Source organism: Myodes glareolus, chromosome 19, assembly GCF_982192425.1.
Source record: "Myodes glareolus chromosome 19, mMyoGla1.1, whole genome shotgun sequence".
NCBI classification, from domain to species: Eukaryota; Metazoa; Chordata; class Mammalia; order Rodentia; family Cricetidae; genus Myodes; species Myodes glareolus.
In genome coordinates, this window is record NC_142044.1 from 35,768,493 (window position 1) to 35,785,480 (window position 16,988).

The 16,988-nt window shown below is 50.3% G+C and overlaps 1 protein-coding gene across 1 annotated transcript in view; it reads left to right on the forward strand.

Annotated features, from left to right (window-relative positions):
- Dennd3 (DENN domain containing 3) overlaps positions 1-16,988 on the forward strand; it is a 56,264-nt gene that overhangs the window by 11,472 nt on the left and 27,804 nt on the right. The window contains exons 3-9 of the mRNA XM_048457143.3: positions 872-987; positions 1,521-1,654; positions 4,537-4,648; positions 5,675-5,794; positions 6,159-6,377; positions 10,528-10,649; positions 14,832-14,987. Coding sequence (XP_048313100.3) covers positions 872-987; positions 1,521-1,654; positions 4,537-4,648; positions 5,675-5,794; positions 6,159-6,377; positions 10,528-10,649; positions 14,832-14,987 — 979 coding nt within the window. The remainder of the gene's footprint in view (positions 1-871; positions 988-1,520; positions 1,655-4,536; positions 4,649-5,674; positions 5,795-6,158; positions 6,378-10,527; positions 10,650-14,831; positions 14,988-16,988) is intronic.

The following is a 16,988-nucleotide window of genomic DNA, read 5'->3' on the forward strand; positions in this document are numbered from 1 at the left end:
ACAATGCTGTCATTTTGTTCTAGAATTACTTGCCAAGCTGTCTCAGGCTTTATGTGGATACAGTTGTCCACACGTTGGCGCCATATGTAACATGACGGGGCCAGCTTGTTGGGGTTTCTGTCCCGCCCGGTACCCCACAACTGGCAACTCCCAAAGAGAAATCACACACAGGACTCCATAACATTATAAACTGATTGGCCCTTAGCTCTGGCTACTTATTAGTTCTTATGACTTATCTTAACCCATTATTCTCATCTATGTTAGCCATAATGGCTCCGTACCTTTCTCAGCTGGGCAGCTTACATCTTGCCTCTTAGGTGGTCTGGACAGGAGTGGCTGAGGGAGCTTTCTCCTCCCTAGCCTTATCCTATTCTCATTGTCCCGCCTCTACTTCCTGTCTGGTTGACCCGCCTATACTTCCTGCCTGGCCAATCAGCGTTTTATTAAAATACATGATTGACAGAATACAGATAATTCTCCCGCACCACCTTAAGAAACCTTAAATGACTAGTGTGGCATGCCCAGCCCAAGGGCTGGATCAGGTTCTGTCTCTGGTCCTCCCTCAAGCCCTGGCTGCAAGAGTCATAACCGAGAAACAGATATACAAGTGAATCTGCTGTGCGTAGAAGCAGGGCGTTCATGGTGCTGCCGTGCCACGTGTGTGTAGTGGAGGGACTGTCAAAAGCTGCAGGCTGGGGAGGTTCTGAAGCAAGGAGCTGGCTAGAACAAGCCTGGGTGCAGAATGCGGCTTGAGCATCAAAGCCCCTGGCATTTACTAGGTGAAGTGTGCTCTCCACGTTGGTTCATAGGTCTTTGTTGCAGAAAGCAGCCACCCGAACTGGCTTCCCCCGTCTTTCTGATCTGCCTGCAGGGGGCCTCTGTGTGGCTTCGGAACTAAAAGAGGATTACATCCATTTCCTGGTCCTCACGGATGTCTGTGGGAACAGAACCTACGGTGTGGTCGCCCAGTACTACCGACCCCTGCACGTAGGTGGATCTATTGCTGTCCTCTGAGCTCGGGGTGGGCCTTCTTTGTTGTTGCATATTGTCGTGTAAGATACACTTGCTACGTTTCCAGCGTGACTCTGAGACATTGCGTTCCCAGCACATGCAACCTCCAGAACTTTCCATCTCCCAGTTTGGGATCGCTCAGCTCCTCTCCTCTGGCCCCACCAACCACTCAGCCACTTTCTGTCTCTGGATTTGTCTTCAGCACATTCCACAATGTGGAACTGCCTGGTGCTGGTCCTTTTGCAATAGAGTCTGTCGCTGAGGGCTGTGCTGTGTGTCCCTTTGTGTTCTAGTGGTATGTCTCTGTTCATCCCAAGGCTGGAGGTCTCCAGGGTGGCTTCCTGGCCCTTGCTGAAAACCCTCCAGTGCTGCATGGTGTGGACTGGAAGGCCGGAGCTGGTGGAGACCCCTTCCCTACATGTCATTTCTGTAGGAGATGCCGACTTTTGGCAGTCTAGGCCTGTACTGTCAGCACAGGAGGTGACATGTCCTTGCTGCCCTTTGTCCAGGATGAATATTGTTTCTACAACGGCAAGACCCACGGGGAGCCCAGTGTGAGCTCGGCTAGACGCTTTGTGCCCTTCGCGGTGTGCGTGGTGTCCCGGTTCCCATACTACAATTCCCTCAAGGACTGCCTCTCCTGGTACGTTGGGGCCAGTGTTGTTAATAAGCCTTAGGTCTGGTGGGTCATGGTCGGGTGGTCCCAGGAGCACTGTGGGAAGCCTGGGGTTTCCATCAATACATGTGGAATCAGGATGGCAGGAAGAAGGCAGCACTAAGGGCTTCATTCAGTTTTATTATTTTTCCTTAAAAGAGCGTAGCTGGGTATGGCCGTGTGTGCCTTTCTTTATCACAGTACTTGGGAAGCTGAGGCAGGAGGATTACTTTGAGTTTGAGACCAATCTGCTCTTCATAGTGAATTCCAGGCCATGCCTGGGCTACAGAGTAGGACCCTGTCTCAACAACAGAATAGTAAAAATAAAATAAAATAAAAATAAAAAGAGATGTATATGAAGAGAAACTCCAGGCCTCATGACCTGAGAGAATCAGCAGGCTGTCATTGTTGGACGATTTATTGACATTCACAAATATGTTGAATCCTGGCAGCATCAATAACCCTTTCTGCTGCTATTGGGTGGGAGTTCTGAGGACAAGGGTTAGGGGTGTAGCTCAGCTGGTAGATTGTTTACCTAGCAAGCACTAAGCTGGTTACATCTGCATAAACCCAGCCTGGTAGCTCGTGCCTGCCGTCCCAGCACTGGACAGGCAGAGGCAGGAATATCAAATGGAATCCTTAGCTACTTAGGGAGTTTGAGACTAGCCTGGGCCACATTTAAAAAGGTCATGGTCCTGGGATTGGCACTACCAGTTTGACTAAGGACAGGAGGCAGGCAGCATGACTTCCCCTTCCCAAGACAAAAGAGCAGTCCTCAGACTCACTGAGTGGCTAAATGGCACTTGGTGTCTTCTCGGGGACACTTGTTGTAGATTCTACACTTAGGTCACAGAGCGAGACAAAAGCGTGTTGGCCAAGCAGGAATCTCTGAATTCCCAGCATTCATATTTGGATTCCAGCGTTATCATGGCTCACTTTTCAAACAGAGTTGCCTCTTGGGCATAGTTCAGTCTGGCGTCTGCCGCAGACAGTGTCTTTATAGAATAGGGAATTTGGTTGGTCTTTGTGAGATGAGGAAAGGCATGTTTACGGAAAGGCCTGCCAGCCCAGGGAGTGGTGAGGGGCCTTAGGACTGGTCCCTCCTCACCTCCTCACCTACGCTCTTTATTACATGGAAGCAGACAGCTCTGCTCCTTCCCAGGCCCCGTGCTTCAGAGCAGGTGGTGCTTTTTACCCTTTGCTGTCAGAAGCTGAGGACAGGTGCTTTCTTATTCTTCCCGGGCCAGTTCTCGGTGCCAGTTCAGTGGCTGGCTGATCACGTGGTGGCACTCCCTCCTGCTGGGTGCCAGTGCAAGCATGTGACCTCAGAGGGTTCCCTGTCGTGCTTTCTGAGTCCCCTCCTTCTGTGGCCACTGCTGTCCTGTCAGAAGTGGAAAACAGCTAGAGAGGAGCAAAGGACAGAAGTGCAGACTGTAGTGTGCGTGTGTGCGTGCATGTGTGTGTTGGGGGGTGGCCCACACCTGCCATCTCAGCCCTCCTGGAGGGAGTTCAAGTCATCCTTAACTGGCAAGTTTGAGGCCAGTATGGGCTACAGGTGATCCTACGTCAACCCCCCCAACCAGAGTGGCATGTCTAAACAGGCTTTGGATATGCAACAGAAAGAACACATTTGTGTTGGAGACAGTAGATTATAGGCAGTTTTACTTTAAAATTTTACAATGATGTTATTATATTTTTATAATAAATTCAAATATGGAATATTGGCTTTTCTACGTCCTGACATAAGACCTGTGAATAGTTATTATTTGGTATTTATGGAGAAGCAGAAGTTCTTTGAACTGTGGTTGTGATAGGTGGGTTGTCTTTCCTGGAGGACTGCCTGACAAGGAGGGACTCCCATGGGTCCTCAGCTGTATGGACACCACGCATCTTCACTCACCCGTAACCTCCAGGCTCTTTATTTATTTATTTATTTATTTATTATGTATACAATATTCTGTCTGTGTGTATGCCTGCAGGCCAGAAGAGGGCACCAGACCCCATTACAGATGGTTGTGAGCCACCATGTGGTTGCTGAGAATTGAACTCAGGACCTTTGGAAGAACAGGCAATGCTCTTAACCTCTGAGCCATCTCTCCAGCCCCCACCTCCAGGCTCTTGTATAGCTCCTTAGGAAGGGTCACTTTCTCTCCTGGTCAGATTTCCCTCCTTTGGGCCAACTTGCCACTGACCTGGGCCCCTCAGGTACCACCGTGCGATTATGAAGATGAAGGTTTTTGAGGTGCAGTGGGGTAGTGACAAAGCCTTGCCGTGTCTGTGTAGGTTCCCCACTTGTATCCCACGTGACTACTTCCGAGATCTCCTGCCCCTCAGTCCATTCCCATGGGACAGACCTCTGCCCCAGGCTACCACTTACCTGAGACAGAATCTCTCTGTGTAGTCTAGGCTGGTTCTCCCTGCCTCAGCCTGAGTGCTGGGATCATAGTCATGGGCTCCACACCTGGCCACCCCTTACGTTTTAAAGTTTTACTTTCAAAGCCTGAATACACCAGGCAGGTGTGATGGTGCAGGCCTTTAATTCAGACACTTGGGAAGCAGAGGCAGGTGGATCTCTGTGAGATTGAGCCCAGTCTGGTCTCCAGAGTGAGTTTCAGGACAGCCAGGGCTCTGTTACACAGAGAAGCCCTGTCTCGAAAAACAAAAACAAAAATGCACGGTGGAACCTTCCTCGAGCAGTTCAAAGTCTCGTGTTCCTAGTCTTCTCCACTGAAGCATAGCGTGCAAGCAGTTACACACACACTTTCCAGTCATTTTTTTCACAACCCCAAATTATTAGCACCCAAAACCAAAGTAGCCGAGGGTGACAATCAGATTGTTGTTTAATTTTGTGGCTTTTCTTTAAATTTCAGTCTCTTGACTCATCTGAAGCTCTGCAAAGACTTTGAAGTTGACAATCACATAAAAGATTTTGCTGCAAGACTGTCGTTAATACCCAGCCCACCACCGGGGCCGCTCCACTTGGTAAATGCCTCCCAGACCCAGGCTGAGTCTTTCTGTTGTGTGTCGAAGATCATTGAGTCAAAATGCTTTAAACCATTTCCAGTTTCATCCATGTTTAACCTGTCCTCCGGACGTCGCTTTCCTGGAGTTCTCATTTTTTACATACTCATCTCTACAGGAAAAAGTTAGATATTTGGACTGGGGTTTGCCTGAGAGGCTGGTGCCCGGTGTGGGGTGGGTCTGTTTAGTATTAACTCACAAGATCGTTTCTCGCTCTTCAGAAACTACGAGCCCAACTTTCAACCTGAGGAAGTCCTTTGCTTTTACCTAACATTTAAAGCTTTCTTTTCATTTATTTGTCTTGGGTATTGGGTGTGGGACTTACTTTTCTCTTATACATCCAACCGATAAAAGTAGCCAGCCTCCTGGCCTCTGTTCTTAGGAGAGCCATTATGTTGTTTAAACAGCAGGCAGGTATTTCCCCAACTGGGTTCCTGCCCAAGAAATTTTACTAGCATCTTTCAGGCCGCCAGGAACCCCCAGTGAAGCTGTGTTAGTTACTCTTCTCATGGCCAGAATAAAATGCTGGCAGAAGCAGCAGCGTAAGAGAAGGAGGGCTGCAGGGACGGTCCCATCGCCCTGGGAGCTGGGAAGGCACGGTGCTGTTCCCGGCAGTAAGAGTGTGTGTGGCTGTGGCTTCTTTCATCTTGGTGGGTCAGGAGGCAGAGGCTAGACTGGAACCAGGCCTGGGCTTTGGTGGCCAAAGGCCTGCCCATAATTCAATACTTTGGTCGTCCAGCCCTCATTTCAAGACAGGGTTTCTCTGTGGAGCCCTGGCTGTCCTGGAACTCTCTCTGTAGACCAGGCTGACCTTGAACTCAGAGATCCACCTGTTTCTGCTTCCTGAGTATTCCAATAAAGGCGTGCACCACCACTGCCTGGCTCTCACCACAGTTTCTAATGTGCTCGGTTGTCGAGTGTGGGGCATTTTGATCTCTGTTGTAGACAGCGCTCTGAATTAACAACAGTGGTTCTTGATCTTCATAGATATTTAACATGAAGCCACTGCAAGTTGTGTTTCCTTCTCGCGCCGACCCCGAGAGCCCTGTCATCGACCTGGACCTTCACCTGCCCCTGCTGTGCTTCCGGCCTGAGAAGGTGTTGCAGGTGTGTGGGGGCCAGGACCATTGCTTACTACACAGGATTAAACTGCATTTTATGGTGCAGGTCACGACTTCGGTGCAGCTCAGGGATGGGGCATTGCTTCAGCCTCTCAGTGTGAACCCTAGGACTGCCAAAAAATAACGAAACCAGGAACCCATGTACTCAAAGTATTCATACCCTGTGCTTAATGCTGACACTTGCCGCTGCACACGTGCCTGTAAGCAGCCTTGGCTTCAGTTTAGGTAAACAGAGTTGAGGATGAGGCTAAAAGCAACCTCTGGTCCTGGGGGAGGAGAGAGGGGTTTCCTAGGTGCATCCCAAAGCAGCCAGAAGCAAGTGGAAGCCAACAGCGTTCTTGCTCCCCTAGATCCTGACCTGCATCTTGACGGAGCAGCGCATCGTGTTCTTCTCCTCAGACTGGGCCCTGCTGACGCTCATCGCTGAGTGCTTCCTGGTCTACCTCCACCCCCTGCAGTGGCAGCACACCTTTGTGCCCATCCTGTCTGGTCAGATGCTGGACTTCGTCATGGCTCCCACATCTTTCCTCATGGGCTGTCACCTGGACCACTTTGAAGAAGTCAGAAAGGTTAGGGAGGGAGCTCAGACAGGGGCGGGGGGAGGGGATGAACCCGTGTGACTCTGTCGTGCAGCAGATGGGAAGCTGCATTTGGCAGTGCTCTGGTGTCTCCTGCGTGCAGCCTGTGCAGTGAGAGGCCAAGGAAGGACGTGCTTGCAGTCCTGGAGCGCATCCGCATTCTGTCTGCAGGCTGCTGTGCTCTGGGCATCACGAGGCACTTGTATACACATGCACAGACAACACAGTGCGCCGTCTCTTCTATCCCTGCACCACGTGCACACACTGTGCGGCCTCATTTGCTTGCTGTCTTGGTCTAGGGATGGGTTTGAAATCAAGACCCCTGAAATTCAAGGACCAGAGTCTTGTGCTAGCCTCCCTGGTGTTAGCTTAGGTTCAGAGCAGTACCTGCGACTTGGCAGCAGGCTCAGTGGGGACAGACACTGGGCACTGGAGTGCTGTGACCCCCAACCTCTGCTGCTAATTAGCTGTGTAACCTGGATGAATCAGTCCCTCCCTCAGCCTCTTTCCTCATCTGTGAAAGAAGGCAGGGTCATGTCCTTGTGGGCAGGGCTGTCACATGGCTGGCTTGTAGATGGCCACTCTACTGTCACTGTATCCATTGCGCTTTGTTAACACTTGGCATGCACGTGCATGCAGCAGGCTGCTCACAGTGTTGGGGGCACCTGTGGGTCTGGCTGTTCATACTCTGTGTGGCTTGCACTTACTGAAATAGCCAACTCCTTCCTCTCTCAGCCATCAAAGGACAGCAAGTTTGCCAGGCTTGTTGCTACAGTGAGGATCAGGCAAGACATGGGGTAGCCCTTGGCGTGCTGAAGGTGTTTAATGGAGGGTCACTATGCTGCTAATTGGAGATAGTATGTATTTGTTGGTGACAGTCTCACACTGTTGCCGAGACTGGCCTGGAACTCACTGTCACTCGGCAGGCTTAAGCCCTCTTTGCATTCTTCCTGCCTCAGCCTCCCAACTGTTGCGATCACAGTGTTTGGCTATGCTATGTGTTTAAATTGTGATTTGTCATGAATCCTGGGTAGATGGACAGCTGTCATCTTCAAAACAGTTGACAGCTACTCCCCTTTGGCTGTGATGGCAGTGCTGCTGAGGACATGGGTGTCCAAAAGTCCTTGTGTGAGCGAAGGTCTCTCTTTCTCTTGGGGTTACAGCCCAGAGCAGAGCCGCTGAGTCAGCTCTCTGGCTAACCACCTGGGACGCAGCTAGGCCCTCCAAGGAAGCTCCTGGACTTGAGGACCCAGCAGGCAGTCCTGTCTCATGCCCTTGGTGACTCCCGTTACTGTCTGGTCCTGGGGCTCTAGAGGGTGATCAAGTGCCATTGAGGCAGCTCAGTGCCATCCAGTCCAGTTCCTAATGGCATCCACGGCTTTTCATGTGCACATTGGTCGTTCCACAGGGCAGGGAGAATAGTGTTGAATTGGGTTTGTTTTGTTTCATTTTTTAAAATGTATTTGTGCGTGTGTGTGAGAGAGAGAGAGAGGGCAGTGGCTTACATGTTGTGGCAATTGTGGAGAGGTCAGAGGATGAGGTTTGGAAGTCATTTTAATTTTCCACTTTATGAGGCAGGGTCTTGTTTCTGTTTTGATGCTGTATACTCCAGTGAGCTTCTGTATGATTCTCCTGTCTCCACGGCCATCTCACTGTAATCCTCCTGTCTCACCAACTCACTGTAATCCTCCTGTCTCCACTATCTCACTGTAATCCTCCTGCCTCCACCATCTCACTGTAATCCTCCTGCCTCTACCATCTCACTGTAATCCTCCTGTTTCACCATCTCACTGTAATCCTCCTGTCTCCACCATCTCACTGTAATCCTCCTGCCTCCACTGCCATCTCACTATACTCCCCCTGTCTCCACTGCCATCTCACTGTAATCCTCCTGTCTCCACTGCCATTTCACTGTAATCCTCCTGCCTCCACTGCCATCTCACTGTAATCCTCCTGTCTCCACTGCCATCTCACTGTAATCCTCCTGCCTCCACTGCCATCTCACTGTAATCCTCCTGTCTCCATCATCACTGTAATCCCCCTGTCTCCACCATCTCACTGTAATCCTTCTGCCTCCACTGCCATCTCACTGTAATCCTCCTGTCTCCACTGCCATCTCACTGTAAACCTCCTGTCTCCCCATCTCACTGTAATCCTCCTGTCTCCATCATCACTGTAATCCCCCTGTCTCCACCATCTCACTGTAATCCCCCTGTCTCCCCATCTCACTGTATGATGAGTGATGAGATTATTGATATGTATTACCAGCTGGGTGATGGTATTGCACACCTTTAATCCCAACACTAGGGAGGCAGAGGCAGGGGGATCTCTGAGTTTGAGGTCAGCCTGGTCTACAGATCAAATTATAGGACTACACAAAGAAACTCCGTCTTGAGAAACTAACCAACCAGCCAACCAACCAAACAAACAAAATGTGCATTAGCACATCTGACTTTTAATTTTAAATTTCAGGGGAGTAGGTGAAGAGAGAAAAAGAGAAAGAGAGGCGAGGGAGGAAGTGTTAGTTTGAGAGACAGACTTGCTATAGCTCAGGTGGGTTCAGAACTCACTGTTGAAGCCCTTGAACTTATGATCTCCTAACTCAGCCTCTGGAGTTATGGGGTTGTACGCACCACCATGCCCTGCATTTAACTTTTTTTTTCTGGGCACTTTGGGTACGGACAAAAGCAGTGAAGGGAGCACACCGCACACGGAGCGCTTCTCACCCTCCCTGCAGTCTGCTGTCTGCCTGTTTCAGTTTCCTAGAAATTTAAAGGAAATTCCCCACCCCCACCCCATAAGCTGTCCCATTCCTCCTGTGAGGGCGGATGGGTGAGCAGGCCTGTGTGTTCTTGCCAAAACCAGTGACTCAGTGTTGAAAAAAAGCTTAGGAAAAGGTTATTCAGACCTCCCCAGGAGGGCTAGGGACAGAAAACCTCACCCTGTGTGCTGTTTGGACCAGAAAAAAATGGGCAGTACTAGGAGGCTTAAAATGGTGTTTCTTTTTTATGTCATTTGTGAAAAGCCGTCTTGTTTGGGCTCCTTGGACAGGAAGCTGGGTTTTTTTCCATATGTATTTACTTAGTAATGCTGGCTAGGAATCTTGCTGGAAACTTGCTGGGTGATTTATTTATTCTGGAAGATTCCAAGAGCAGCATTTTGGGTGTGTTTGGTGTTATGCTTCTCCTGGATGGGATCACAGAGAAGAGCTGGGAGAGTCCCTGTACTGTCATAACCTGGCCACATTTTGTGCACAGCTGGCCTCGGCACGGAGGGTAACATTGTGTGCCTAGCCAGGGGACCCATGTCTGCTCAGTCAGACATTGGTATCTTCTAAGTGTCTCTGTCTCTGTCGGCAGACTTAGGAGTCTTGGGGTCCAGTGCCACTCATGCCTAGTACCTGCCCTCAGAGATAGGACTTTAAGAGTCCTGTGATATGCGTTTTTTTCAGAAATTCCACCACTGTATTGAGGTCACTCAGCCTTGTATTCTGGGCCCTAGGTGGCAGAGCTGACTGGACAGCTAATTGATATACTGGGCATTGAGTGTGGGGAGTGTATTTGTGGAGTTCTGGAATGTTCCTTCAAGGCGCCGTGAAGTACTCCATGTAGTATTTGTCCTAGGGTGATGGAAACTTGACAGCCTGCCTTGGTGCCATAGCTCAGAGAAGGCCGATGGCCCATCTATGTGTGAACCGCTCAATTTTCACAAGGGAAGGGATTCTGACCCCTGGGGCTGTCCAGGACATCCTCCAAGACACTGCTGAGTGGCAAGAACACTGAGTGAGCCACTTCCAGGAGGTCCTTAGAGTGATCACATAGAGACCCAGAGCAGAAGGCCGCGGGCCAACAGGAGAAGCAGCAAGTTAGCATTGAATGGGGACAGAGTTTCTGCCTGGGGACAGGTACAGGTTTGGAGATGGGTTGCAGTGAAGGCTGCAGAGTGGGCAGACAGTGTAATAAAGTGCACACAGCCGCCATTCATCAGACTTCCCCACTGCGAGCATCTTGCACGCCCATAGAGGTGTTTGCACTGGGCCGGGTGGCGGAACACTGGTACTGTCTCAGCAAATGCAAACACTGTCGTAGGTTTTTAAAAGTGTGTGCAGACTCGGACTCATACCTTGGCCTCTGTCTTCCAGGAAGCGGATGGTTTGGTCCTGATAGACATTGACCACGGGAGCGTCACCTGCTCTAAGTTCTCTGACAGCGACAGCGATATCCCTGACGTCCCCTTTGAGCTGGCACAGACCTTCATTCAGAGGTAACGTGGGGCGGTTTGTGTTGGCGCACACGCGTGTTCCAATTCTGTGCTTGCCACTTCTCTAATTTGTTATTCTCGTAGATACTTTTCATACTTAGGGTTTGGACATTATTTTTGAAATCGTACTACTTATTTTTGGTGTTATGAGATAGGGTCTCCTTGTATAGCTCTGGCTGGCCTCGAACTCACAGAGATCTGCCTGCCTTTGTCTCCCGAGTGCTGCGATTAAAAGCGCGTGCCACTCTGCCCTGTTGTGAATATTTTTAAACAAAAATGATTTGTCTTTATTCAGATCTTGTCTAAATACGAATCACGGCCTAACGGAGGCAGGGCACATTGGAAACCCAGGAAGGTTCTAAGAAGGTTCTCAATGCTGTGTCCCCTGGGCCCTGTGCTGTGCTCTCCTAAGCTCGCTCATTCATTCATTCATTCATTCATTCATTCAGTCATACATTCACTAGGTATGTGTGGGACATTGTTAAGTGCGTCGATTCAGCTAGATCTGCACCAGTGACAGCAGCAATGCCCCCTGTGCTGTGATACTCAGGGTGGTCATCTTGAGGGTGACCTCCTCCCCAGCGCGACTGTGTTTTACCTCCCTACCTTATTTCTTGACTGTGTGCTGGTTCTTTGGAGTTGGCTCAGTGGACGTTCTCCCCAGAGGGCTAATTCACAGATATTCAATACTCTGAGGGCCCTGAGATCTCCAGGACCCCCAGTGCAGAGGCTCCCATCCTTGGGTGGCTGGGAGTACCTGTACTGGTAAGTCAGGAGGTGGCTACACTATGGCATCAACCTTCCCTGGCCCTGGTTCCAGGCTGGGCAGGTGTCACACACAATGCCCTGCTCCCTTGAGTCGTACTATTTCCGCCCTACTCTAGAACTGTTGTCCTTGGGAGCTGTAGGAAATGGTAAGAGAGACCTCGCTTGAACATCTAATACCTCAAAGCCCGACTCCATAGTGACACACTTCCTCCAACAAGGCCACACCTCCTAAGGGTGCCACTCCCTATGGGCCAAGCATCCAAACACCACAGCAACCAAGGCTGGCCTCAAACTCCCATCTTCCTAGCTCTGACTCTGAGCGCTGAGGTACAGACGTGCACCACCGCGCTCTGGGCCCCTGTGGTCCTTCTGTTGGGGAGACTGGAACCCTGGTCTGGGAGGCCAGGACATAGTGCTTGAGCATGCTTACTGGGCTTTCCTGACCTCTCACCCGGGCCTAGTGGATCGTCTTTCTGCCTGGATGGAGTCCGCTGCATATTGGTGGAGCATCCCTAATCAGGAACTCCAAGATTTAAATACTTCAGAATCTGTCACACTTTGAGTGCTGACTCAGTGCCAGAGGAGGGAAATGCGTCACTTGAGCTCCTGTGACGGGTCGGTCACATTAAAAACCCAGGTTTACCAACATCCTGTGGAGAAGGGCCTTCATCTGTGTGACTGACGTAAAAGAACTTGGTGTTTAGGTTTGGGCCCGGCCTGAGATGTCTCACTGGGTACGGACAGGTATTCAGAATCTCACACTTGAGACACCTCTGCTCTCAAAGTTCGCTTCTTTTTGTTTTATTTGGGGTGTGGTGGGACTAGAACTCGGGGCCTCAGGACATGCTAGGCCAGGCCAGCACTCTAGACACTAAGCCCCACTCTATTAAATAAAGCATTGTGGATAAGGAACACTCAACCTGAGTATAGTAGTCAGCCCCTGCCCCCATTTCTTCTACAATTAGAAGGTTTTTGCACTTTCTTGTTTGTTTGTTTTTGTTTTTCAAGACAGGGTTTCTCTGTAGCTGGAGCCTGTTCTGGAACTAGCTCTTGTAGACCAGGATGACCTGAAACTCACAGAGATCTGCCTGTCTCTGCCTCCTGAGTGCTGGGATTAAAGGCGTGCGCCACCATCACCCAGATGCACTTTTAAAAAAATAGTTTATTTATAGGTATTTTGCCAGCATGTATGTCTGTGCATCCTGTATGTGTCTTGTGCCTAAGGATGATATAAGAGGACACTGGGTCCTCTGAGACTATGTCACAGACTGTTGTAAGCCCCTGTGTGGGTGCTGGAGATTGAACCTGGGCCCTCTGGAAGAGCAGCAAGCCCTTTCACCTATACAGCCATCTCTCCAGCCCCCATCATCAGAAGTTTGAAAGACTCCAAAGTTGGACTAGAGAGATGGTTCATTAGTTGAGAGCACTGGCTGCTCTTCCAGAGGACCCAGGTCAGTTCCCAGTACCTATCTGACAGCTCACCACTGTCTAACTCCAGTTCCAGGGAATCCAACACTTTCACAGTGACATTCATTGCAGGCAAAACACCAATGCACATAAAATACAAATAAATACATTAAAAAATAATGTTTAAAAAGAAAGGCTCCAAAGTCAAGTTAGGGGAACCTGGGGGGTTTGTCCTTTAATGCTGTGGGAGCTAGGCTAGCGTCATGGCTATCCTGCAGTCACATTGGAGTTTGGGTTGGACTCCTGAGTGGGTTCTTACATTCTTCTTGATAAGCAGGGCTACTCCCCTGGCAGGGGGCAAGAAGAGTCATTCCAAGCCCGCCTAGCTATTTGCTTTGGCTGGAGAATCTAGCAGTGTCGGCGTGGCTTGCTTTTCAGAATCCAAGTGCAGGGGTGTGGGGCTGGGTCCCTGCTGTGGCAGGGCCCCTAGAATGAGCCTGTAGGTGGAAGCATCTCACAGGGGCTCAGTACAGGAACATTGTTTTGTAAACCTGACAGGTCCATATGCTTCTAAGCCTGGTCCAGACTCTTGTGGGGCCTCCTCAACTGTCCTAAAAGGCAGAGCAAGCACATCTATCTATTCAGAGGTGTTTGGCCAGAAAGACATAGGACAGAGGTCTTTTCTCCCAGATTCCCCTAGAGATGCTGATGAGAAGTGTCCATTACCTTAGGTCAGGGATAAGGGCCCTTTTCTCAGGTATGCTGTCTGTGTGTGTGCGTGCGTGTGTGCGTGCGTGCGTGTATGTGTGTGTGTGTATGTATGTGTATGATGAGGTTCTCTAGGGAGCGGGTAGCTTCTTACACCCAATCGTCCCTGAGCAGAAGGCTCAGAAGACGCCACACCACAGGTAGCACCATTGTGTGGCCCATGCAGGGGAGTGGCTGGTATTCTGTCCCTGCTGTGCCCTGCTCTGTGTTTGGCATTACCATGCAGTTGTCATGACTCTGTTAGGCGGGAAGGTCCCGAAAGGCCTCACCAGTCAGGTCAGTCAGGGCTGGGACTTCTACTCGGCAGCTCTTCAGGGTGTTAGCAATGAGTCCGGAACATCACTGCAACCTGCACCCGCTTCTTATGGTCCATGTTGGGCCCTGCAAGCTTACTATGCTCATGGAGGATTGTGGGTACCCATAAGCGTCTCCTCTACCTCACCCCAGGGGCCCCCACTACCTTGTGTCTTCTCACATTCATAGCTACACCACATGGGGTCTGTGTTGCCCCTTTATCACCTCATTGTCTAGCCAGCTTCTCTTGTTTTCTGTCTCTCCTGCTCTGCCACAAGCCCCATGCAGTAAGTAGGGCCTCTGTCTGGCCCGCCCTCAGGACCATGCCTGGCCTACACTGGGCACATGAGGAACATTTGTGGAACAAATGTCTGTTGCTTCTGTCTGTCTAAAATAGCAGGCTTGTTTGCTGACGCCCAGAGCCTACCCTTGGGCAAATCTCATATCCTTGAACTGCTGGAGATCGTGCTCAGGGCTACATCCCTAAGCCCCTCTCAACCACACGGACTTGCATGGTAATGGGAAGGCCAGGCCCCATACTTGGTGGTGGCTCTCAGTGAGTCCCTTTCTGTGCTTGAGGACTCACAGATGAGCTGGTGGTCAGCTCCCTGCTAGGCCATGAATGGTGGCACTCAGGACATGTAATGCAGGGCACAGAGTGGCTTCTGGTCCTACCTGGCCAGGGGATGCTGCCAGGTAGCTGCTGGGAGTGGTGATTGACTGTCGTGGCAGCCCTGACACAGGAAGTACTTGTGTCCTGGAAGGAGGCCCGCTCCTTTTAGGCAGGCCTTCAGGCGGTGATATTTGGAGGCGAACGAGCTTTTCCAGTCCCGAATTTGTAACGCTCCCCCACACTGTTGACAGACATCAGAGCAACTTCAACTACCCATCTACTTGGCTTCTGCTCATGTCACACCCAGTCACTCAGCTTGGTCTGCCCTTTTCCAGAGTCCAGAGCCTCCAGCTGCATCCAGACTTGCACCTTGCCCACCTGAGCTCCAGCACAGACTTGAACGAGGGCCTCGCCCGCCGCCGAGCCTGGCAGCAGACACTCAACTGCAAGATCCAGCATATCACCCTCCAGCTGCTCGTCGGCATCTTCAGGTATTTCAGAGCTCATCACAGCGTCTGGGCTTGGCCACTGAGCTCATTCCCCAGCCTTTCCTCATGACCAGAGCAGATAGACTCCACCCTGCCCAGCATCCTTCCAGCCTTGACTCTGCCTCTCTCATCACTGGCCACTTGGATGGCGGTTTGCAAGGTGGCTTCCTGGGAGATACTGCCTGCAGACCGAGTCTGTGTCTGTGTGCACTGGCTGAGGGCTCAGGGTTCGTCAAGGGAGGGTGTTTTCCTGAAGCTAATTATGAAATAGTTGCCCATTTCCATGGGACTCAGAAGCAGGATGGGGCAGCGTTCGAGGCGCTCAGGACAGATGAGTGTGCCAACTTTACTGCTAGGAAGCTCTTTACCATTGCCCACTGCCTGGTGTGTGCCAGCGCCACCTAAGCCCTGTATCGGCGAATCAATCCCACACCAGTTATGTTTTAAGGGGTTATTTATTTTGGGGGGGGAAACTTACATACACCATAAACCGTCAGGAAGGGAGCCTAGTCGCTGGAGCAGGAGCCGGGACCAAGTGCCGGAACCAAGAGGGCCTGATCCGGATCTGTGTCTCTTTTTAAAAGAGAAATATACCACGCCCCAGTGGGCTGGTATTTCAGCGGCTATTGGCTGACAGAGCGGAAGTCGCTCCCCGCTGCACTGTGGGCTCATGCTTCAGCGACTATTGGCTGAGGCAGCGGAAGATACTCCCACAACACCCCTGGACTGGCATTGGCTAAGTAGTCAAGTGAAGTTTGTATGTTGAATGTGACACAGTACAGAAACCAAGCTGTCACGTAAGGACTTACGTTACAACCTGGGGCCCTTCCAGCTGTTCTCTTTCTCTTGCTGCATCCCTTCCCCCTCTAGCTGCTTGCTCCCTGCATCCCTAGCAAAGGAGGCTCTGAGGCAGGCTTTGGTCTGTTCTGGAGGGGTGTCTGCTCAGGAGGGGTTAACACAGAACAATGGCGTTCTCCGTGCTCTGATTGTTTCCAAATTGAAACTTAAACAGTCTGTCTCTTTTAATGTCTTCACATACATAAAGCAAAATTTTTGTTGTTGTTGTTTTTGAGACAGGGTCTCTCTGTGGAACTCCCTCTGTAGACCAGGCTGGCCTCGAACTCACAGAGATCCAACTGCCTCTGCCTCCCAAGTGCTGGGATTAAAGGTGTATGCCACCACGACCCAGCTACATAAAGCAAACTTATTAGGGAAACGAATGAGGTGGTGTGTCAGAGACAGACTGTATTATTCCTTTGCTCAAAGTTCCATCCTGTGATATTTCTTTCCTTCTTTGGAGACAAATCTTTTATGGTTGAGGTGGTCAGGTATCTTTATTTTGTTTTTTAAAGATTTATTTACTTATTATGTATACAGTGTTCTGTCTGCATATATACTTGCAAGCAAGAAGAGGGCACCAGATCTCATTATGGATGGCTGTGAGCCACCATGTGGTTGCTGGGAATTGAACTCAAGACCTCTGGAAGAATAGCCAGTGCTCTTAACCTCTGAGCCATCTCTCCAGCCCCATGAATGTCTGTCTTTCTTTCTCTTTCTTTCTTTCTTTCTTTCTTTCTTTCTTTCTTTCTTTCTTTCTTTCTTTCTTTCTTTCTTTCTTACAATAACAAAATACCTTCAGCCGAGTGTGGTAGTGCACGTATGTAACCCCAGAATTTGGGAAGAAGGCAGAGGTAGGAAGACTGGTAGTACAAGACTGCCCTCTGGGTTTGGGGCCAGTTTGTGCTATATGAGACTTTCTCCCCACTCCCAAAACAAAGCAACCAGCAAATGAGTTTCCAGACTGTAAAACTCTATATCCCTCGATGAATGCACTTTTACTCAATGATGGGAAGATACCAGGCACATCCATCTGGCCACACCCTGCAGGCCATTTATATGTCACTGTGGCTTGGAAAGATTGTCAACTGAAGTCCATGAACTTACCATGTGAGACAGGTTATGCAGTGGAGGAGGGACTTGTCCGGGACAGGCTAGTAGTTGAAG